This window comes from Convolutriloba macropyga, chromosome 1 (assembly GCF_964194025.1).
Source record: "Convolutriloba macropyga chromosome 1, txConMacr16.3, whole genome shotgun sequence".
In the NCBI taxonomy this organism is placed as follows: Eukaryota; Metazoa; Xenacoelomorpha; order Acoela; family Convolutidae; genus Convolutriloba; species Convolutriloba macropyga.
Window position 1 is genome coordinate 85,658,613 of NC_134468.1, and position 22,949 is coordinate 85,681,561.

At 36.5% G+C, this 22,949-nt stretch overlaps 3 protein-coding genes across 5 annotated transcripts in view; 1 reads left to right on the plus strand and 2 right to left on the minus strand.

The window, feature by feature from the left end:
• LOC142343819 (uncharacterized) overlaps positions 1–22,949 on the minus strand; it is a 275,679-nt gene that overhangs the window by 192,453 nt on the left and 60,277 nt on the right. The gene's annotated exons all lie outside the window — the stretch shown is intronic.
• LOC142343854 (glutamine--fructose-6-phosphate aminotransferase [isomerizing] 2-like) overlaps positions 6,923–22,949 on the plus strand; it is a 404,375-nt gene continuing 388,348 nt past the window's right edge. For both annotated transcript variants that reach the window (XM_075395222.1, XM_075395233.1), the window contains exon 1: positions 6,923–6,932. The gene's annotated coding sequence lies outside the window, so the exon portion shown is untranslated. The remainder of the gene's footprint in view (positions 6,933–22,949) is intronic.
• LOC142343868 (uncharacterized) lies at positions 14,791–16,716 on the minus strand. Its single transcript, XM_075395245.1, has 2 exons — positions 15,890–16,716; positions 14,791–15,143 (listed from the first exon to the last, which is right to left on the minus strand). Exons 1-2 carry the CDS (start codon positions 16,455–16,457, stop codon positions 14,986–14,988), a joined length of 726 nt encoding a protein of 241 aa, XP_075251360.1. The 5' UTR covers positions 16,458–16,716; the 3' UTR covers positions 14,791–14,985.

A 22,949-nucleotide genomic window follows, 5' to 3' on the forward strand; every position in this document is an offset into this window, starting at 1 on the left:
TTTTTTTGCAGCAATGTGCAAATTAACAACAATTGTAACGGGGATAGACAAAAATGACCGAGGGTTACAAACCGAATGGATCCAGATCTTTGAATACACTTGTATGAGCTGATCTGACATGGTGTTCTTCTACGTCTCTTCTGCATTTTTTGCTACACAGAATTCAAAACTTCTTGGGGGTAAAAGGGTTGAAGACTATGTACTATTTGGTGAAGTTTTTGGTAAAAAGCATATCTAGAGCAGACTATATCTCCAGTTACATAGAGCATAAATGGAACTGTATTAAAGCGTTTTATGGCGGTGATACCTTTGTGTCAGTCAGATTCCTAATAGTAGTTATACGCCTAGTTTTCTTGACTCTTCGTTATTACAAGCCTGAGTCTGCTTGTATTTCGATTTTAACATTAATATGTTTTTGCTATACTGTTGCAAAAATGTTGGTCGTAAGTTGAGTTTACATACGTTTCTCTGCAATTTGCCTCGTTTGGACAATTGGCTGGTCAAAAAAAATACTGATTAGAAAAAAACTGAAACATTCTAAAAATAGTGGAATAGCAATACTGATTTGGACAATTGTGCAAAAAAAACCTGAGAAAGTTTTTGATCTCCTAGACATTTTTTTTGCAAATATGCGCAAGATGTCTTTATTCTTTAGGCTCCTCTACTTTCAATATTGGTTTGCCTTTTCATTCTGCCGTGTCGGAAAGTTTATAGCGAGCCAGTTCTGGCTCAAATGGGACGATTTGATAAAGATTCTTTCAAAATTCTGGACAGGAAAACCAAAGACGCACAAAAATTTACTTGAACTGGAAAAATCACAATTATTGTCATTCACGGGTATTGATAGAAATATTCAGACATCTTATTTTGACACTATTCCTATATAAATTTAAAGTTTTCCAAATTTAAAAAAGACATTACAGTTATCTTGCAATAATCCACAATAAACGATTACAAGAATATTCTAAATGTTTTTCAAGAAATGCTATAATTTGCGCTGAATATTCAGCGCAAAGTTACAAGTCAATGAATTTAAATGCTATGGAATGAATAGAAACCTTGGACAGGATTAAGGATGAACATGATTAAAATCCATTTTAACAACATATAATCCTTCATGTATAGTTTAGGTTACTCTAATGACCCGCTTAGGAAACATGGCCTTTCCTGTAGACTGCGCAGCGTTTCTTAACGCCAATCAGTGTTTCCAAGTGAGTGTAGCATTATCGAGTAACCTTGAAACACTAGAATTTTTTAAACATTCAAATACGGCTCCTCGTATGAAAACAGCCGCACTCTATATTCTGACACAGCATAGTTTGGCATAGGTCTGTATATAGGTCTAGACTAGGGTGGCTGGCGAAACATGCAATGGATTGTCTCAAAGTTTCACATAAGACCTAAAAAATCTTTTTAAAATCCTGAAAAGCGGAGAAGCATAAATAATCCTTGGTTCACTAATATGAGGTTGTTTGGGTTTTGTGATTGAAAGAATTTATTAAGCATAAACATTATTTAGTTCGCTTATGAAGTTTTTCCGCTAACATTTCATAGATGATCTTAGTAAGTTCAATATATTTTTAAAAAAGCCAGTTTTTAGTGAGAGTCCTGCCATATTTTAGTCCCGGTAGCTTTGCTAATATCTTTTTATGTTCCTTGCTTGGTGTGCAAACTGTTGTCTAAATATATTCTGCCCGATCATTTTCTTACGGTAATCTGTTCCTAGCACAAAACTGAAAGCTGTTGCAGAGTGTTGAATTCGCTGCGACTCAAATTAAAAATTCAAAAAAAATTTGGTCGGGCAATTTGTTTCTTTTTCGTTCTAGTGGTCTGATTTATCTTACCATGAACGCAGACCTTATTAATATACAAGGGTGGTTCTGTATAGCTTCTGGCCTGTGACCCTGTCATTCATAACCAAGCCAAAAACTAGTCGTCCATTAGACCATCGAAAGCTTCTCAACTGCCATTTTCTACCAATTATTATGAACAGACAGACTCTTGCTTCTCAAAATTTCCACGTCAAAACCATGCTTGACTTAAATTTGCACATAAAAGAAATTTGCGCCCTTAACAAAACTCTATTGAACTTTATTAGCAGTTTTTTCTTAAATTCTGGAAAGATCTCCTCGCCCAATTAGAAGAGAGTTAATCAATTTTTTTTCAACCCAATAAGCTTGGACAATTTGTCAAGGTAACAGAATATCACATATCCAATATGCGGAATTATCAACAAACAAAATCGATTAAGCATCTTTGTAGATCTTTAACGAATTCTTCAGGTTTACATGTTCAATGAAATAATCAGAAAGAATACTTTTTGGATTCTGAACAGGATTACAAATTTCAAATTGGTTATGTTTAATATCAAAGCGTACAACAATTCAAAAAGTTTTAGCTTGAGTCTTTTCTACGCTAGTAACCGTAGTCCAATCAATGCACAGGCTGCTGTGGCTCCGGGAGGTGGTGGGGGTGCTAGAGTTGCTTAGTGATGTTTGAAAAGGGTGACATCACAATTCTGTGCGAATTTTGTAGCAGCCTCTCGGCATACGCCGTTTGATCCAAATGGGACTAGTTGGAGATAATTGAGAATGATTTGGAATTACAAGAGTAACACAAGACCAATAGAGAACGAAAAGTTTCTCAATTTTCAAAAAATTTTGGACGATGATTATATTGGGAGCTAATTTATTCAAATAAACAGTTAACTGTTTTTTTTTCCAATTTATATCTGACCACGTTATTATTTTAGTTTGAGAACCTTTATTAGCTGTGGAAAAAATATTTTTGAACTTGACTGCCTATGAAATGACCCTGTTTCACCTCAATTGGCCACGAGAGGACCATGTTTGGTTTTGATCGTGATTTTTATTGAAATGTTAAGAGATTTTAAGGCACACCCTAGTTGGGCTCCCTTTCCCCTTTACAGCCTTAAGGGATATAGAACTAAGGCTACCTTTTTGGGCGCGAAGTAGACTTACCTATATCTATCTGACTAACGGACCCGGGAAAACATTGAATGTGAACTTCAATTATGATGGTGGTACATATTTATAGCAGCGGAGTCATGGATACACACACAGTGTATCTAACTACTAGACTGACCGAAGACAACTGATTAAGCAATATTTCAATGAGAATAGAGTCTCCTCAATCTGCTATTGATCGAAATACACGTCAAAATACACAGGATACATATTCTGTGATTTCATCTGCTGAAACTTATGCTGGAGTTTATCATCAAACTGTACCTTGAAAATGTATAGAAGATTAATCTCCTCCTCCACTAAATCTTTAAAATCTTTTCATAAGACAAGGCGGAGGCTAGGGGTGTGAGTCAAAATTAGGATATTTTTATGTTCTCTGCTAACAGTATTTTGTAATACCTAATAGTTAAGAAAAAATGATCATGGTGTGGTCTAACTAATGAATTTTTTTCACGGAATTTTTTTTACCCTCGGTATACTTTTCCTGGTTTTCAGCCATGTATCACAATGATGCATCAGAACAAAACCTTTAAAATGTAGGGTGATGAATAAGTTAACTGATAAATAAACTCGTATCTTTGCGATATGATGGATACATTGTATTGGGATCCCAGCATCAATTGCCTGGCAATTTGACAAAATCCCATACCGAAATCAAAAAGCGCTATTAGATCGCTGACCGATTCAGGATGAGGTCCCCGACAGAAAATAGAGAAGTATTTGAACAGGGGATTTCAGTCCGAATATACCAAATATCAGATAAGGGTCGGAGCAAACAAATTTTGGCTACTCTGGGCTTGATGTAAGGAAGTTTGGCCAGCCTGTGTCAGACCGTACAAGTTTTATTCACCCTAGACTAAAAAGAACAACATAAGAGCACATAGGAACAGAATGACAGAACTTGAGTCACTGGACGGCCTATGGTCACCCAGGACAAAACCGAACAGATCCAAGTCAGACTCTGAGGTAAAATGACCTAAACCTGTATATGCACCACTCAAAATTTTAATTTTTGCGTTCCAATTTCTGCTTTCAAAAGTCAACATCAACTAATTTGACTATTTTTTTGAAAAAAATGGTTATTTCTAGGAAAAATTCAGTTGTTTAAACGACTACCCCGTGTTGTTTTTTGCGTAAGTTTTCAAGATCAACTGCTGTTCATAAAAATCAATTTAGAATAAAGTTAATTTTTCTTTGTCCGGATTTCGAGACCTGTGTTGCTGCTGCTCAAGAATATCAGCGGAACCGAAATATCACAGCCTGGTTCTTGAGTTTCACGCCGGCATGGTTCTTTTCTGGGTTCCATTGACAAACAATCTAGTCGAAACTATTAGCCGCTCGGTCGTATTGAAGGATTGTCACTATAGTTTTTGAATTTATTCGATTGAAGTTAAGAACATTCTTTGTGATAAAATATATTCAATCTCGTGCTGAAGTTTTTAAGGGTTCAGACTATTGCTAGTACTGTTGCTAACTTCTCGTCAAGAAAACTAAACTAACATAAAACTTGAAAGATATTAAGATCTAGCAACTTAGCATAAACGACTAAAGTTGACGAGGAATCAAATTATAGCAATTTAAAAACCAACTAATCTCGGTACCAGTTTCTTAAGGTTCTGAATATGATACGATTTCAATATCCAAATAAACAGTGTAGAGTAAACAATAACGTAAATATCATCAATAAGATCATCATAACTCATTCCTGATTGGTTAAACAAGTAAAGTGATTTAGGTCAATATTTACACTGTAAATGTCAAGTTACTGCAATATTTGCCTTTTTGACCTAAGCACGGATGGTTATTACGTAGCACTAGATGCCTTGACTATATGTCATTAGAGCATAATCAAATAACTAACAGTTCAAGTAATTTACATTGTGATACGGTTATATCATAAATCAGAAAGTGCACTAAATTTTTAGTTGTCCTTATATCATTTGAATTTAAGTGTAATCTCCAAATCATTCACTTAGGTAAGTTTTACCTCCGACTAAAAAGTTGAGTATTCGGATGTGTCCACACTTCCCACCTTAGTTATTAATGTCATCTTCATTCTTTCATCTGTTAATCTCAAATTCAGTTCCTTGTCAATCTCTCCTGTTTTCAAGCAAGAATAGCTTGTTGTGTAATTGAGTAAGTATTCCACATCATCAGAATAGAGTTACATTTGTAACACTATTGCTCAGTAAAAGTAAAGGCTGTAATCGCAAGCTACACAAATTACACTTGATTTGCACCTCGAATCCAACCCTTCTAAGGTAGTCAAGCATTCGCTGCTCAATTGCATACCTCTACAGTCAGCGGTATCACATGGTGCAATCAGCAGCTAAAGAACGAGCTCTTCTGGGAATAGAACCCTATTGGGAACGGCCAACATTGGAACCTCATTTGAGATGGGAACGTTGGAGAATAACTCTGAAGTTGGCAATTCTCGCTAAAGAGGGCATTTCAATCAATATGATATCCTGGAGACGCACCACCAGATAAGGTCAGTTTTCCCTTGAACCTATCTGGGAAGAAGATGTGGACAATAACACGGCTCAAAGTGAGAGATATGACAGAATTAGAAACGAACAACTTAAAAATGCGTGGCTCAAAAAATGTAAAAATATCGAGGCGGTGGGAATACTGTGTGGCGATAGACCATGGAAGTTATGTGATACCAAAGCTGTCTCACTAACATACCTCAGTCTTAGCACGAAAGGTCGTCGGATATTCGGTTCTAAAGAACCAACGATACAGATTGACCAAATTGCGACAAAGGACCTTTGGCATAATTTGGATAACGTCTTCAATATGCAAAGAAACATAAAATTTGACCGTTATACTTTTCTAACACGAAAAAAACGCAAGTGAGAGCCAGTAGGGAAGCTTTACGGATGCCTTTGAAAACTATCGCTGAACTGTGATCTTGGTAGCCATGAGGAATCCATAATTCGAGATGTAATCATCGCCAAAATGCAAGACGGAGAAAACTGATGAAAAAACGAGGTCGCCCAAGAAAGCGTTGGAACTTGAGATGGCTATTCAACACCAGTTGTAAAATCCGGGAACAGCTGCATATACTGTTTCAAATCAAGTCGCTAATACGTCAGTAAATAATATTCAACTCTTGGAAGAGACCTAGATCAACATCAAATAATTTCGTGAAACTTAAAATTTGCCCTAATTATAGTTACGGCAGGTCGGCCAGTCATCGTCAGAGCTGTCCTGCACGTGGAAAAAAACTGTAAAAGCTGTGGAATTGGTAATCATTTTGCAAAAGCCTGCTAAAAGTAGAAAATTCCAATAAAGCCAAAAACCACGGGTCAACAAACTCGATGACATCTCTTCTGAAGCTGTTACTATTGGTACATCCGTTACGGTAGGAGAACAAGTAAATCAGATTGAAAGTATGATGCAAAAACATAGCATATATGATGCCAATTATGGCTCTGATTATGATGGATTCGACAAACAGCTGTGTAGCTATAATTTCTGACAGTGACAACATCAGAGAAATGGAGCCGGTAAACATGCATATTCGATTCGTAAATACTGAGACAAAGGAATTAGTGGATTCGGGAAGCGTTTGCACCATCATAAATAAAAGTCCGGCAAACGCGGTGGTATTGAATAATCAAGAAACTTATTGTGCACAGTCACCGGAAAACCTCTACCTCAAAAACTTCTAAAATGAATTAATCAAGACTATTGGCGTAATCAAAACGTCAGTGAGATGCAATGATTGGGCAGCTTAAAATGTCAACGTTACGGCCGTTGAAGATAGTCATAGACCAATAATTGGGCGAGATTTGGTCCCACAATTTGAACTTTCACTGACGCAAACTAAACAAGTATTAAACGTCGATCAAAATCAATGTCTAATCAAAAAACATATAAACAAGCCAGGAACATCAAAAAGGACGACGAGTTCCTATAAATCTTCAGCCCTTATTAAATGCTGAACTTAAAAAACTATTAGATGAAAAACACATATTGAAGAACTGTTCAGATAAAAATTTTATATCTCCAATTGTTATAACAGTGAAAAGAGATAAAACCGTTAAATTAGCGCTAGAGTCAAAAATATTAAGTAAATCAATTCATAAAAGTAAATACCAAATTCTTAATATTGTTAACTTAATTGACACGATAGAACAGAACTTAAATACAATTGCCTCACATTAAACAGCATATTTCTCAACGTTGGATTTGATATACGCATACAGTCAATTAAAATTAGACCTGGAAACCTCCCGTCATTGCAACTTTAACACAGTTAGCGGCGAAGGTACAGTCGTATATCGTTTCAATACTGGATCTTATGGGTTAACTGACATGCCGGCAGCATTCCAAAAAGTAATGGATTACACCTTAGTTGGACTGGATAATACCCATTGCTTTTTAGACGACATCATTGTTGTTAGTGGAGGCTCAAAAGAAGGAGCCTCTCAAAATTAGTCTATACTCAACCACTCAAAGTTAGTCTATAAGTGTCTTAAAAAAGTAGATGAAGATAATTTTGAGAATAAACCTACCCAAATGTCACTTCGCTAAAAACATAAATAGTTTGGTCATAGTTATATTGGTCATAGTCATATAGATTGGTCATAGTCATATTGTTATAAATTTACTCAATCCGGAATTGCATCACTAACGGAATTGCAAACTAAAACCTCCGCTATCTTAAATCTAATAGCACCTAAAAACTCAAAACAAACTGCGTTCATTTTTAGGATCAGTACAATACTTAGGTAAATTCATACCCAATCCTTCCCAATTATGTCATCCACTCCGACCACTACTTAAAAAGAACACTAAATTCATTTGGAATATTGAAACTAAAACTCACTTTCAACACATAAAATAAAAAGTAGCAGAAGCTACAGAAAGTGCACGCTATAATCCACTCTTGGAAACCCGAATCAAATGTTATGCCTCTAGAGCTGGATTAGGGGCTGCATTAGAACAGCGTTTGCCAACAGATTGGCATACAGTCACATAAGGGTCCCGATTCCTTAATTCAATTGAAGAACACTATAGCGTTAATGACTTAGAATTATTAGGAGTTTTGTGGTTTGTTGAATAATTTAAATATTACCTATTTGGAAAATCATTCATTATTATTACTGACCATCGCGCTATACTATCAATCATGAAAGAACATAGATCTAACAAATCTTAAAAAGGTCGTTTAACTCGTTGCGTAGATCGCTTATTACCCTTTGATTTTAATATTGAACATATAACAGGCGCGAAAACCGAGCTGGTAGATTACATTTCTCGCCAACCAAATCAAAAAGCAGAAGTTACAAACAAATATTGTGAGGAATTTACGGTAGCACAATTACCCGCATTCGTGACGCGATTGCATCAATTTTTATAAATTCCGCACCGCAAAACTGTCAATCACAGCACTTTAACAGCGAAAATCACACACATTCCACACGTGCCTCAATTGGTCAACAAACAAACAATTACAAATTGTTTTCTGCCTAAATTCTCGAACAAATCAGTTGCTCCAGAACAATAGTGTAACCGACCCATTTTTTTATTCCAATAATAATTCTAACAAGAGTGCATCTAATGCCTCCCCGCAAACTCCATCAGAATCTACAACTGGCGGGGTCACTTTCCAATATACTCCCAATTCGGGGGCAAACTCATCTCGCTCCTCAAATGAAGGCGCTGTATCTCCAATCTGGAACTTTCGAAAGAGGAGGTCTTCGAAAAAAACTTGAGCCAACTCTTTACCAAAGGATTTGCTGTGTTGACAAGCAAGGTTGCTGTGCTCAAAGAGGTCAGGGATTGCATCCTCCAAGGAGATAAATAAAGATGCAAGGACTTGAATCCCTACCTCCGCTCATAATGGAGAAACCTACACATTCGTTCGGGATGCGTTTGCGTTGACGAAATAGTGGCCATTCCGAAATCAATCCAAGACGCAGTACTTGAATCTACCAGCATCTTGAATCTACTACATCTAACGCAGCCAGGAAGTTGGGGCATGATCACCCGCGGAAAATATGCATTTTGGCCTTATATGCATCGAGAGATTCTTAATAAGGCTGCTAGGTGCAAACCATGCACTTAGATTGATAAAAATCTTAAACCCATAATTCCGGCCTCGAAATGGCAGCCTTTACTAAATTGCGCCGAACCTAATGAAGAAGTACAAATAGACTTTGGTGGACCGATTACAAGTGAAAACGACCAAGATGTGCATTTTTTGTCATGTATCGATCGTTTTTCTAATTATCCGATAACAGAAGTCTTTGATAAAGCAAACAGACCTAACGTAGTTAACTTCTTAGATGACAATATTCAAATATATGGAGTTCCTAAAAAAATTAGATAGATCAAGCACGCTGTCTTATAGGTAATAAAGTTCAAAACTTCTGCAAACAAAATGAAATTAACACTATTACAGCGCCTGCTAATAGTCACAGAACAATTGGATTAGTGGAGTGTTTGATACAAACAATTAAAAAACGACTAAGCTGCATGAAATTAGCTAATAGAAAGAATACACTCTCAATTAAAGACGCAATAAAGTCAATAGTTTATCAATTACGTATATGCAAACAAGAGACAACAAATGTAACACCTTTCCAAGCACACCTCAGAAGAAAACCATTAACACCACTCAATAATAAAAGTACAAGTACAAAGCCATCTAATGTTTTGTATCAAAATTTTCTAAATCACTATTTAGACGCAGACACAGTCCCAGGAAAATTTCCTCGACGACAACGGATGGGTGACAGGAGAACGTAGCGACATTCTAATTGAGGAGGCTATGACAAAATCCCAAGTGGATGCGGGCCGAAGATACAATGGAGAGAAGAACAAAGCGGTATCCCGTTTAATTCTTCACCCGAAATTAACTAATCCGATACCCCGAACGGAACAATCATTAGAGCTAAAGCTGGCCAGAAAAGTGTCGGAAAGACCAAACGGGATTTGTGATGTCTTTGAGAGACATTGGCACCTGGAAGTAAAGTGGTACGTACATCTCCGACAACAACAGTGACAAATGGACCCTGTGTTGCTGAGGTAAAGGTCCGTAATAGCGACATAGCTAAAATCGAAATAAAAGCCGAACGAAACACTGACCTTTGGCAGTACGCTCAAAGGCGTCCGATTCCCTATGACAAAACAAGCGAATAAAAAATAGCACTACACTCAAAAGAATTGAAGAAAAAATATAAAAAAGTATAGAGGCGATATCAAGATCTGGCATCGTCAGGCAGATAATACGTCGGGGGTTTCATCGGCGAATAACAACATCTCGAAAGCTATGCCCTCACGAAAAAGCCCCAAGCCTCCACAAGTCGCAGCAGAAAATCGTGTGAAACGACCAGTACGTCGGCGGCATCGTCAACATCAAGTTCAACAACTTCGAAAGGAAAAAGAAATCGCAGAGCCCCAGACTATTATGGATTTGAGAGCTCAGTATGCTCTGTCAGCGACCAAGAATCGATTCCTGCTCCCAAACGACCACGTCCTGCTAATCCTGTCATAGAGGCAGTTATACAAGAAGAAGCATAGCAACCACCACTACTCGAAACGTTGTTCCAGCTTCCTTTTATAAGTCCATGGGTAGATTAGAGGTAACCTTGTGCAAGTGCTAAGACCGTTGGTTGCTCAGGTTTATAGGTCATGGGTAGATTAGAGGTAACCTTGTGCAAGTGCTAAGACCGTTGGTTGCTCAGGTTTTCTCTTCAGAAAATCGGGGTGTGGACATTTTTGGAGTCCCAGCATGTAAAAATTTTAAGTTTTTGTCATTTTTGAGTTTTAACAAATTACAAAATTTTTCAATTTCAAAAGTTAATTCTTGCTGTCTGATGGCTCCTACTTCTGATTTGAAGTGGCACCGACAGCTTGGGTCATGTAGCTTGCTTGAGCTCCAATAAGAACCAACTCTCTTTAAATCTTTTCGCTACAGAGGTTATGAAACCTGAATACATTTCTCTGACAAACCAAAAATAGATATGGGTTTGAACGACATTGGGCTCAAGCCAGACCGCGTAAACAGTAGGAGGGGAAGAAGTATCTATACTGAAATATACTTAACGGCCAGACCAAGTAGAACCAAAAAATTATTAAGGGTCGGATCGAATTCAGCTATATTTGGTTTTGTGGAAGTCCAAAATCTAGGTAAATGTAATATTTCTTTTGGGAATGAGCCAGATCGAGCAAACCAAAGAAACCAATATATGGGTAACGCCAAAATTGATCAAACCAGATTATGGTTTGGACCAGAGAAAAATTGGGTATGGGTCATGCCCAACAAACCTTAAACGGGTATGGTCCTGATGAAACGTTGCGGACGAAACTATGACCACACAATAAACTTGATCGCACCGAACCCCTTTTTTCACACCCAAATCCTTTCGGCCTATACCTGTCTTGGAGATCTAAACCTGAGTTTCATTTCGTCCACACTTTTGAGTTTCCAATGACCAAAATAAAATGGTGTAAAGAATCATATTACGGTAGGGAACCAAGATTGAAGTTTGTTACTCAGCGATTAGCAATTGATGCTACTACGGTACTGATTAATTTTGGTTCTAGGGTACAGATTGATGTTTGCTCACAGAAAAGTTTCCGGAGTATATTGTTTTCCATCAAGAGAAATTAAACGTTATTAGTTTAGATTTGCATAACAACCATGTCAGGAAACAGATTGAGGTTACTGATTGAGGGCACTGTGTAGGATTTAAATCATGGAAATAATTAATTACAGTTACCGGAAACAAAATCCGGTTCAGAGTTTGAAAACTATCTGACAAAAACTCACTTTTGGCAATTCACTTATGCTTCTTAACTGTCTAAAATCAATTTTGTCATTGTTTTTGCAAGAGGACAGCATTGCAAGATAAGGGGAGCCGTGTTAAAAAAAATGCGATCTTTTTCTGAAATATTGAAAATAGGATTCGAGAAGCACATTTGCCTATGGCGAGTTTTCGTTTCAGATGTCGATGAAGAAGATGAATATTTCTTTAGAAATCTTACTGGAAGACGTGTTGAAGAAAGCTCTCTTGCCCCAGTTTTACCTTAACAGATTTTTGAAGTGGCGATCCTGCGATGAAACTATGCAACGTATTTGGTCCAGTTTTCATAAAACTCTAAACAAGCTTGCATTGAATTGGACAAATTTGGGGTCCATTAATAAGTGTAAGTGAAAAGATTTACGCGTCCAGTTCTTCTATTTAACTTGATTTCGCACATGCTTTTTAAAAAAAGAAAGCAATAGTTGGATGTCGTAAACATGAGCGAAACTTAGAGTCGATTGCCTGAAAAATCACCTCCAGTCAAATTTTACTGACCACAGATCTCTTCGAGGAGTTGCTTGCAAAGGTTACTGACCACAGATCTCTTCGAGACAACTTCGAGTAGTTGCTTGCAAAGGTAAAATGAACCTTCAAGCATTTGTATTCACTGGAAAATGAAAAAAAAATGTCTCGAGAAACTCAACATTTTGGACACTTTGTAGGTAATTTAACATGAAAAAATGACTGTTTCTAATATTCATTTCTCTTAGTACATACTTTTCCGCTTTTGTCCCCAGCAGTTTGACAATTGCTGATGCTTTTAAAGCAAAACATAAAAAGTTGATGTCATACTCCCCAGTGAAACGAAACTTGATACACCTTGCCATGTCTTGCAAGATCTTGCCAACTCGTGCAAAACTTGACACATCCTGCCAAGATCTTGATAGACAAAATTTCTTGGAACACCTTGATAAGATCTTGGCAAGATCTTATCAAGACATGTCAAGAAATTTTCTTGGCGTAACTTGATAAAATCTTGATAATTATTTTATTATACTGCAAAAAAGCGGCTCATTTGTTGGTTAATAAACCCGGGTTGAAGCCATAATTCAAAAAGTTATAAATTTACAAGTTCATATTTCATATTATGGCGTCCATGAAAAGTTTTAGTCATATAACTTTCATAAAAGGGAGTTCTATGGAATTAAGTTTTTATGAAAAGTTTTGTTACATCATGAAAAGGAGGGAACAAATTTGTTTCAGAAAACTAACAAGAAAAAAAATAAAAATTGAGTCTTAAGCGAACAGAGAATTATAGAAAAGTTGTAGCCGTAGAACTTCATAGAAAAAAAATTGGAGACAAGTAAAAAACATTTTTTCAACTTATAAAACTCCATGCATGCCATTAACTGTTCAATGAAAAGCCGTCGCATCAAGTGAGATCGCAATTAGCAGCAACAATGAAAAAGTTGTAGTCATAGAACTTCATAGAAGTTTTGGTTCAATTTTTCCGTAAAAGAACTAATTTCTTCCTGAAGCAGAAATGTTTTCTTGCCATTCAAATTTTTGGTGCAGAACAAACCACTTTTGAAGCGTATGTTGTGTTCTTGAACTAATAACAAGCAAAAGCTCACATTATAACGAACTGAAAGCAACAGACCAATTGCTATTGCCAATGAGTTGTTTCGAGGAACCAAATTTCTTTGAAGCACATTTTGCATTTTGTTTTTCAGCTAAAATCAAGCAAAATTTCACCTCATTGAGAACCGAACCACTCCATCTCAATGTTTTGGCTTACAAAATTTATCCAAATAAGATTGTAGGGCTTAAAATTCTTGAAAGTATTTCGACTCTCCAGGTATTTTCGCTTTCTAGAGCAAAAATGTAGTCCATTTATGAGAAAGTTGTAGTCATAAAACTTCCATTTTTGGCAAAATTGGAGTCATGCCAATTTCCTAAAACTTTTTTGAATTTTGAAGTCAATGGTCCATAATATGAAAGTTCTAACGGGAACTAACGGGAGCAGTATTTTCCGACATTCTTGATAATTCTTGATAATTCTTGCTATTTCTTGATAATTCTTGCTTACTCTTATGATTTCCTGCTACATCTTGTTTTTGGGTGCTATTGAATTTTTAAAACTTGATATGTCTTTCCATGTCATGGTTAATCTTTCTTGGAAATCTTGCCAAGATCTTGTTTCTTGACAGTTATGCAAAAAAATGCAAGTTCGTACATATCTTGATGTTTTCTTGGTAAGTACCATGGCAAGATCTTGGCAAGATTTACCAAGATTAAGTTTGTTTCTTATCAAGATGTACCAAGTTTCGATTCACTGGGTCAGCACTCATGCTGATTACTTTGCTTTTTGAAAATTAAGTTTCATTCAAATTATTGTTGCAACACATTATCAAAGCAAATGGTTAGCTGCTCAGGAAAGCCATTAATTTTTTGTTCCGAGGAATTTTTGTTGACAGAAGCTTATGTTAGGTAAAAGTGAAAGTAGTGTGGATGAAGCAAATAAAAAAAGTAAGATTGCCAACTTTTATAGCCATCAATTCTTTGAATTGATAAACTAAAATTATTGTATAGTTCTGATTTACATTACTGGCAGGTTTAATCTCTGTAGAATTGGTGCTCCAGAAGCTGAGATAAAACTTTGTGGCGAATATTAAGAGTTTAATGTATGTGGGGCATTTTTGTGGTGCAACAATTGAATTTAATCGTAACCATATTTAGTGTAAAGGCGTTGGCTCATCTTAGTTGTCTACTTTTTTAGCTTCACATGTCCCACCAAGCTTCAACATACAGAAGCTCAAAATCAAATTAAACTAAGAACAATTTTTGAGGAAATTGTGTTTTTGTTGGTTCAAAATGTTCCACCAGAAAAATTCTGGACAAAATTTTATGAGTTACTTTTTGCTTTTTTTATTCGTCAAGGGAGCGTACAACTGGAATTTGTCACCTTTTCAAACTTAGGTAGTTTAGTTTTCGTGATTGCGGTTTCGAATTAACCTGCACACTTTCGTTTTGCTAAAGCCTTTAAAACATAAATTTTATTCGAGTTTCATTTTATTTGAACACACTTATGCAGCATTGTAAATGCAATGTTAAATTATAATACATCTGCAGTGGGTCACTCTCGATCCTGGTTATTTGTTATTTCATTGGTTAATTGTAGGCTGCTATCCAGTATTGACGGAGATGTTAACTCTAGCGGCGGAAATGTATACTGGTCAGGTTTTCCGGCTGTTTTGCTGCTGTCGCCAAACGTTCCCTTTGACTGATCCGGTTCTCCTTTTCTTACCACCTAAACTTGGATTCCGACTTAGTTTCCCTTTGGGAAGTTTGTGGTCGTTGTTTGTTATGTACAGAGTCAATTCTCCGCCCTTTTCTACAACAAAACAACAAGAGTTATTTGGGATCTTTTCCGTTTGTGTCCCCAGTACGTTATGCGCCCCCCAGTTACAGAGCGTGCAATTACATAGTAAATCCTCATACTAAAAATGGTGTGCAAATAATATGCGTCCACTAAGCAGGGGGTCACAAACGGAAAAGATCCGTTATTTGATTTAAAACGTGCTTTCAAAGATTAACGTGAACTTCGCAGCAGCAGAACAAGTTGCTAAGTTCTGCTTAACGTGAACTTCGAAGCTGCTAAGTTTGTCCGTCTTGGTCCTAGAAAAGTCGTTTTTGAATTTCTTTGGACGGACTGGAGCACATTTACAAATATGGTGAAGATCATTGATTACATGGGTATCTTTTTCGGATCGATTATGAAGTACTTGTGTGAAAAGTGAATGATAATAATTCCAGACTATAATTCAATTCTCCTTAGTTTGATACATGACATTTTTTGAATTCGACAGTTACGCTTACAACTCTATCTTAGAACTCTACTCACGGTAAGAGCCTCAAAAAATTTCCTCTTCTATGATTTATAGAAGAGAGGCAGTGTTCAGAAGGTACCAACACAAAGAATTCATAATGAAGTCTTTCGTTCAGTCTTGACGTGCTCTAAAACTCAACATTTTGTTTCATTCAAAGTGAAGAGTAGTATACGAAGATACCACACCGGCCTCACAAAAACTTGTTTGCTTAACTGTAGAAAACTTTGGCCTGATTAGGAAATAAACAAACCGCTGTCCCTAGCTGTCTCATCAGGTCCACAAGCCGACAAGCAATAGAGGCTTTCCCTCTGATGTTCATCACAAGCAATTGCCCATCTACCACTGAAGCACGCATCAGAAATAATAGTAGGGTTCTCCATCCCGGCAGGAATGAGGTTCAGAATGTCTTCGAAACTGAGTTTGCCGTCACTGAAGCACCAGTTACCTGTGTTCCTCTCACCATGACCAGTATAAAAGATCATTGGTTTCATGTAGAACTCTTTGCAACTCTCAAAAAACTCCTGGATGTGGCCAATTACCTCCGATTTTGTAATTTGCAAGTTTTTGACACTGTTATGCAAGTCATCTTTAACTGCCCTCTCCATGTGATGAAGATCGAGCGTAACTCCTCTCAGAAATTCTCCTGATTCATCACGACGTCTTCTATCTGATATAATAAATCTTTCTGGCGGATCGCTGGCACCCGAAATGAGAAGCCAGTTCCTTGTTTTCGAAGTGGGACTCCATTCATCAATGTTACTCAACCTCCAATTACTCTCAAGAGATCCACTACTGGTGTGGCTCTTTGATGCAGCCATTAAATTCCTCTTTATAACTTTAAATTTGCAAGAAATGATATATTAACTTGGCTGCTAAACAATAAATCTAATAGAAACAATAGAAACAATAAAATTAATAACTAAAATCAGTTTAATTATACTTGATCAAATCATTTATGATTAACAGCAATTTCGTCACAAACTGGCAAAGTCTAAACTATACACTTTAAAAGACTGAACAAATTTTTGCGTTCTTTCTATAGATTTTGTTTTGAAAGTTTTAGCCGACTAAATGAACTGCCACACGCCATGCAGTATTTTGACCGTTTATAATAATAAACGTTTGGTTGAGACCAGCTTTTTTTTTATGTAACAACACACCCCCCCCCCCTCGCATCTATTTAATATTTTTTCTTTAAATACCAGAAGCCAAAAGTAAATCAGACATTTCCAAGCGTGAACAAGAAAAGGTTATCAAAGAGCATGCTTTCAAATTCGGACTTCAGTTTTTTGCGGTACTTACTCTTAGAGTAATCTGGCCGTAAGCTAAGGCCCCTTTTACTATGTAGATAGCTTTCTAGTTTTATATGTAGTAGAGACAGTTGTGATATTTAACTAAGCTGTTAATAAACGCATTTATGTATAACTACGTACAACTTTCAGCTCACTTATCTGGTAAATAACAGCTCTTGGAACGCAATATAAATAAAATATAAAAAACTGAAAAAAATTTTTTCTAAGCTCTTCACAAAAAACAACCAAAGCTGATACAATAGACCACATATTGAATTATCGGAGATAAACTTTTGCTTTAGACACGGTGTTAGCTATTTATAGCATATCCGCCCCTTCATCATGTTGTAACGTGTTCTTAAAGTAACAAAAAATAATTTAAAGCTGTTCAAACAGCAGCTGTTATCAGCATTAGAAATTGTAAACTTAGAAATTGCAAACTTATGTTTTCATAGCACTGAGACTTACGACATATTCTGGGAATTCTCAATGGCCGTACTGGAGAACTAAATCAAGTTTTTAAATGATGTCAGAGAGAACTAACGTTTTAATGACATTTAATTTAATTTTTTTTCGAAAGAAATTTAATTTTAACTTGGCCCTTTTTGTTCTCTTTCTGTCCACTTGTTATCTTGTCTCAATATTCAGTGGTCACATATCACATTGTTGTATGAAGAGGACGCCGTTGACAGTATCTTAGTACTTATCGAACAGATAATGATTTCGGATCTATTCTGTTTCGCCCCACCGTATTTTTTATGACCCCCAGTTACAAATTATATGTTGTTATATAGCACGTTACTATGTAAGAGAATAGCACGTGCGCCTGGGGGTCATAAAAATTTATGCTCACGAAGCTGGGGGGCCGAAACAGAATAGATCCATGATTTCATTGACTCCAACATTTTCCAGCAACATTTATTTGAATTTTTGTTTTGTTCTGAATTTGTCGATTGTTTTTGTAGACGCTGGACAAATTTTTGATAATGACAGGTCTTAACACGTTCATAGTCTCAGAGGAGGTATGAAAGAACATACACCTGTTCAGAGATTTTGCTTTCTACTTGTTACTGAGTCTCATCAAAGACAGGTGCCATTTTTTTTCTAGTGGAGTACAAACTAACTTGTTTTGTTCAGGTTTTGTTTGTTTCTGTTTTGACTTTGCTATTGTGTAAATTTTCAGAAAAGACAGTGAGTTTTGGATTGAAATATTTCTTGTTGCTATTTGATTTTATGTGTTTGTCTTGTCTCGTAGTATCAACAACGGCAGTTTTTATCGGCTCTCTAATGTGGCGTTTTTAATTTTACTAAGTGATATGAATTGTAAGCAATTGTATATTCAAACAGCTGTTTTTTAAACATTAATCGAATTTTTAAAATTTCCATCTCCTTTGTTTTTAGTAGACAACTAAGTCAAAAAACTAAAAGAGCGGGGTCACAACATTATTTTCGAACATTATAGATCCTCCATTTTGGATTCACTTTATAATTGAAATGAGCATATTAGAGTTATCAGTAACTGGGCGCTGTTCAAAGGATACTCATTTGTAATAAATCGCAATTGAGTTCTTAGAATTGGTCCGGATCTGAAAACAATTATCGTTGTTCAAAAAAGATAATTAATGTCCGGCAAAATATTTGTGCTGCAAAAGCAAAAGAATTTCTTAACGTCATTTCTACTCAAAATTTTGAAAAAAGCCGATCCGTCTAGCAATGAAAATGAAGTAATGAAGTAATGAAGTAAAGAAAATGAAGGAACTTGTCTTCGGATTTTGTAGAAAATTTTGAGAGCCAACAACGATCACACAAAAATCCTTTAAGTGGATAAACCATTCAAACACATTTCCAGTAAAAAAACAATGTCCTTTACTGACTTATAGGAAGGACCTCAATTTAACCCAAAATACCTTTTTGTGGTGAATGAAAGATTTTGTCGTCCTTAACACACGAACAAACATTACTGGTACGATCGATTCAATGACTTTTTTGGACCAAAAATGGCATTCATATTGAAATATGGTATAAGGATCAAGTAGTTAGATGCAATCATCACTATCAAATGATGTGCAAAATTGTAGGTATTACTAAAGTAACTTCTGGAGCAACCTTGTCACGTTGTCAGCCGCCGTGCCCAGCTGAGCAGCTTGATGTTGTTTGCGGCTAATCCTCTGCTGCTGGTTTTGATACTGCAACCAGTGCATTGTATCCTCACTTAATTGGAAAAAATGATTCTACTACAAATTTACTGCTTTTTACTGTGGAAATTTACATTTTTTGTCACTTGGAGTTGCCTGATTGGTTATTTCATCTTGATCTCAAAGTTTGAGGCAACGAACAAGTAGACGGCACAAACCCCCTTTCAATTTTTAGATAATTGAAAGTTTTTCAGTTTTGAACAAAGAGATCTTCTCTGGTTGAGACACATCTCCCTCCCTTCTTGTATCTATTTGTTGCCTGTTATTTGACTTTTTGAATTGGAAAAATTTCAATGTCCATCATATACCAAAATGTGGGCAAATTCTGCTTTATTAAGATCCATATTAGGCACAGAAGTAAAATCATCGTCGTTGTTTTATGGGTTTTCAATAAACAAATAGGTCTGACTGATTAATTGAATATCGCATTCGCGAAAACAGAAAGGTAATTACTGATAACAACAAAAACAATGCAAAATTGCAGCCTTCCGGGGACAAACAATATAATTTTGCTAAGCAATCAGCGAAGGGGAACAAGTCTCATATGTGTGAATTGATTACACTTTGGTTCACTAGATTTTAGAATAAAAAATAAGGCTGATTTTAAAATAGCGTGTAAAAACAATTACTTGGATATAATCATGCCTTTTTGTAGCACTTGAGAAATGACATGAGTAAATTGTTTTGTTTCACCACTCAAGTATTATCGCTATTTTTTAGCCACCGAGCACAACTGAGCATTTTTTTGTTTGCGGTTTCTCCTTTGCTGCTGGGTTTGAATTGCCAGCAGCCATTGGATTGACACTTTTTGATTGATTCATGAAGCCGACATACAATAAGGCAATTAAAAGTTGGAGTGTACCAGAGAGATCAGATAGCACTTAAAATCTAGAAGTTTTTTGTGTATGCAGTAATACTACAGCATCATTGAGGTATCTAATTAAATAATGTTCTCCTAATTTAGTCAATATGTTTGTATTCAAGGAGTCCTTGTAATTCAGGAAACAAACTCACTCAAACAAACACGCACCCAAAAATGCTGTTTGAGACATAGAGGTGGGATGTCGATTGACCTGAGACGGTCTATAGTACGACAACAATATTTCTGTCATTGTTAAGCATTGAAGGCTCATTACTGGCAAATCCCGACCGGTAATTGGGTTAAAGCCATACATCTTATCAAAGAGTTCATTCCTGGGTTCCTTGCTTAACTTTTTCAGATAAAAATTACTCTTGTTTATCATTATTTTGTTGAATCAGCTAATATTTAATGCACTGTGCAGACATTATCTCATAGACTCTTTCATTACAATCCATGAAAAATGTCTTAATTCTGCTTTTGAGGGATAGGAAACTGGTAACAGGGTTTTACCTCCTAAGATAAAGAGCTTTAAATTGTATAAAGCAAGGATTTCATTTCTGCTAATGTATTCAGATTGCTTAAATTCTGAAAGGATCTTTTTGCGTTAGAGTTCAACCAAGGTTGAATATACTAAAACACTTTGACCGTTTGTACCGTTACATCTGAAATGATCATGTTTCCAAAACCAACTACAACTGTGCTAAATATGCTCAAAATCAAAATTTCACAAGAATTAAGGCTTAAGATTGTCACTTAGAGCATGTTAACAATTGAAAAAATGTTAACTCACTCAGATTAAAAATTTTCCCAATTACTACTCAAAATGTGCTCTTCTTTAGAAAAGTAAACAAAATGCATGAGATGTCGGAAAAAGTTGATAGTGGAAGCGGCTCTCGGTACAGTGCCACCAAAAAATGGACATTGTCAAGTGGCATGTGTCGTCATATTGTTTATTATTGTCAACTGGGAGGCAACAGAAATCATACTACTTGTGACGTTGGCCCGCATAAACAGTTGTTGGCCAAAATTTGTAATCTTAGAACTTTCATTTTTTTGATCAATGATGTTCTCAAAAGTTTACGAAATTGGTAGGGTTTAAACTTCTCCATAGATTAAAACTTTTTCATCAAAAGAAGTTCTATGATAAATACACCATACAACATTTTTTTATATGAAGTTCTATGACTAAAAATTCCGTAAATGCGGTATCACTGAAAATTGATTTTTTTTCAAATTTTTCTCTCTAACTTAATAAGGGTGGAATTCCACTTTAAATTGTAACTTTACTCGTGTAATTTTAAGATTTAAAGGTGGAATAAAAGTGGATTAACTTACACTCTTACACTCTTTTCCCCGCTATTTAAGAGTGGAAATTGCTTTACAGCCTTTTTCTCGCTTAATAACGGTAGAATACGGGTGAACACCTCGGCCCGGGTATCAAAATATGGTTATCACGTGACAAAGGCCAGAAGACTGAGTGCATATGTCAACGTTTGGCTTGAACTAAGATTTTTCATAATCTTTCTCTAGGTTGCTTCTGTCGGTATCTTAAAATCAGGGTTATAAGAACGTTTTGTTGAATCTTTTACAAAGGAAAGGTTCAAAGTGCTCCAATAAATGTTAGACTAAAAGCGCTTCTTTGTCAAAATCTCAATTGTTGAAAAGAAGTATGTCCTCTACTGATTGAAGGAGAAATCATCTTCGACCGTTATTCGACATGCAAAGAGTATGACTCGACTTTATCAGATGAAAACCTTTCCACAATAATTTTTTTCCAAATTAGGTCTCATTAAAAAAAAGTCTTCACTCACAAAGTCGTCACTCTACTCTCCGATCATAAATCATTTATAAATCATTTATCAACTTTTCCCCATTGTCACATTGTTGAAATCATTTCGAGGAAAAACATTAGATAAATTCACTAAAAACGATCAGAATTATAAAAATTTAGAGGCCTTTTGTGTATGTGTTTGTCTCGGTTTTATTAGCTAGGGAAGTTGCGTTTAAACATCCCAAGAAGATTGCACATGTGACTTAAGAGTTTGTACATTTCGAATATTAATCAAATCAAAAACCAACTCTCTCAGTGAAAGGACAGCTGGTCCAGTACACGGTACGAGTTACCAGCATTCGGGTCAAATATTTCCACTTTGCCTATTTAGACCCTTTTCGAATGCCTCGTCATGTTCTTCTGTCGGGGAAGAGTAACTATAACTGCAGAACAAATCAGTTCAATTGTAAACAAACGTGACCGGGACGTCGACGGGGGAAGGGGTTGGGTTTGGGCAACAATATATTCCAGTTGTTGTATATCCTCATATCTATTACAACAGTATCCGCTTTTGTAACTCAGGATGGAGTCCGCGACCCAAAACAGGCATTGGCCAGACCGACTTGGGTCGCGGACAGAGGGTCCGGTGCGACCGCCCCCGATGTTCTGGAAAAAATGTGGGCTGCGCCTTCCGTCTGGCCAAAGGCAATTTTTGGTCTGTTCGGTCTGGCTAATACTCTTTTTTCGGTCTGTTCGGTCTGGCCACTACCCTTATTTCGGTCTGTTCGGTCTGGCCAATACCCTTGTTTCGGTATGTTCGGTCTGGCCAATACCCTTATTTCGGTCTGTTCGGTCTGACCAATACCCTTTTTTCGGTCTCTTCGGTTTGGCCAATACACTTTTTTTGGTCTGTTCGGTCTGGCCACTACCCTTATTTCGGTCTGTTCGGTCTGGCCAATACCCTTGTTTCGGTATGTTCGGTCTGGCCAATACCCTTATTTCGGTCTGTTCGGTCTGACCAATACCCTTTTTTCGGTCTCTTCGGTTTGGCCCATACCCTTTTTTTGGTCTGTTCGGTCTGGCCACTACCCTTATTTCGGTCTGTTCGGTCTGGCCACTACCCTTATTTCGGTCTGTTCGGTCTGGCCAATACCCTTGTTTCGGTATGTTCGGTTTGGCCAATACTCTAA

Bases quoted from the DNA above. Each gene is read 5' to 3' on its own strand.
- LOC142343868 (XM_075395245.1), bottom strand. From the start codon at position 16,457: ATGGCTGCATCAAAGAGCCACACCAGTAGTGGATCTCTTGAGAGTAAT. The intron at 15,144-15,889 runs GTTTGTTTATTT...GTTTTGTTGTAG, and splicing joins TGAGACAGCTAGGGACAGCG to AAAAGGGCGGAGAATTGACT.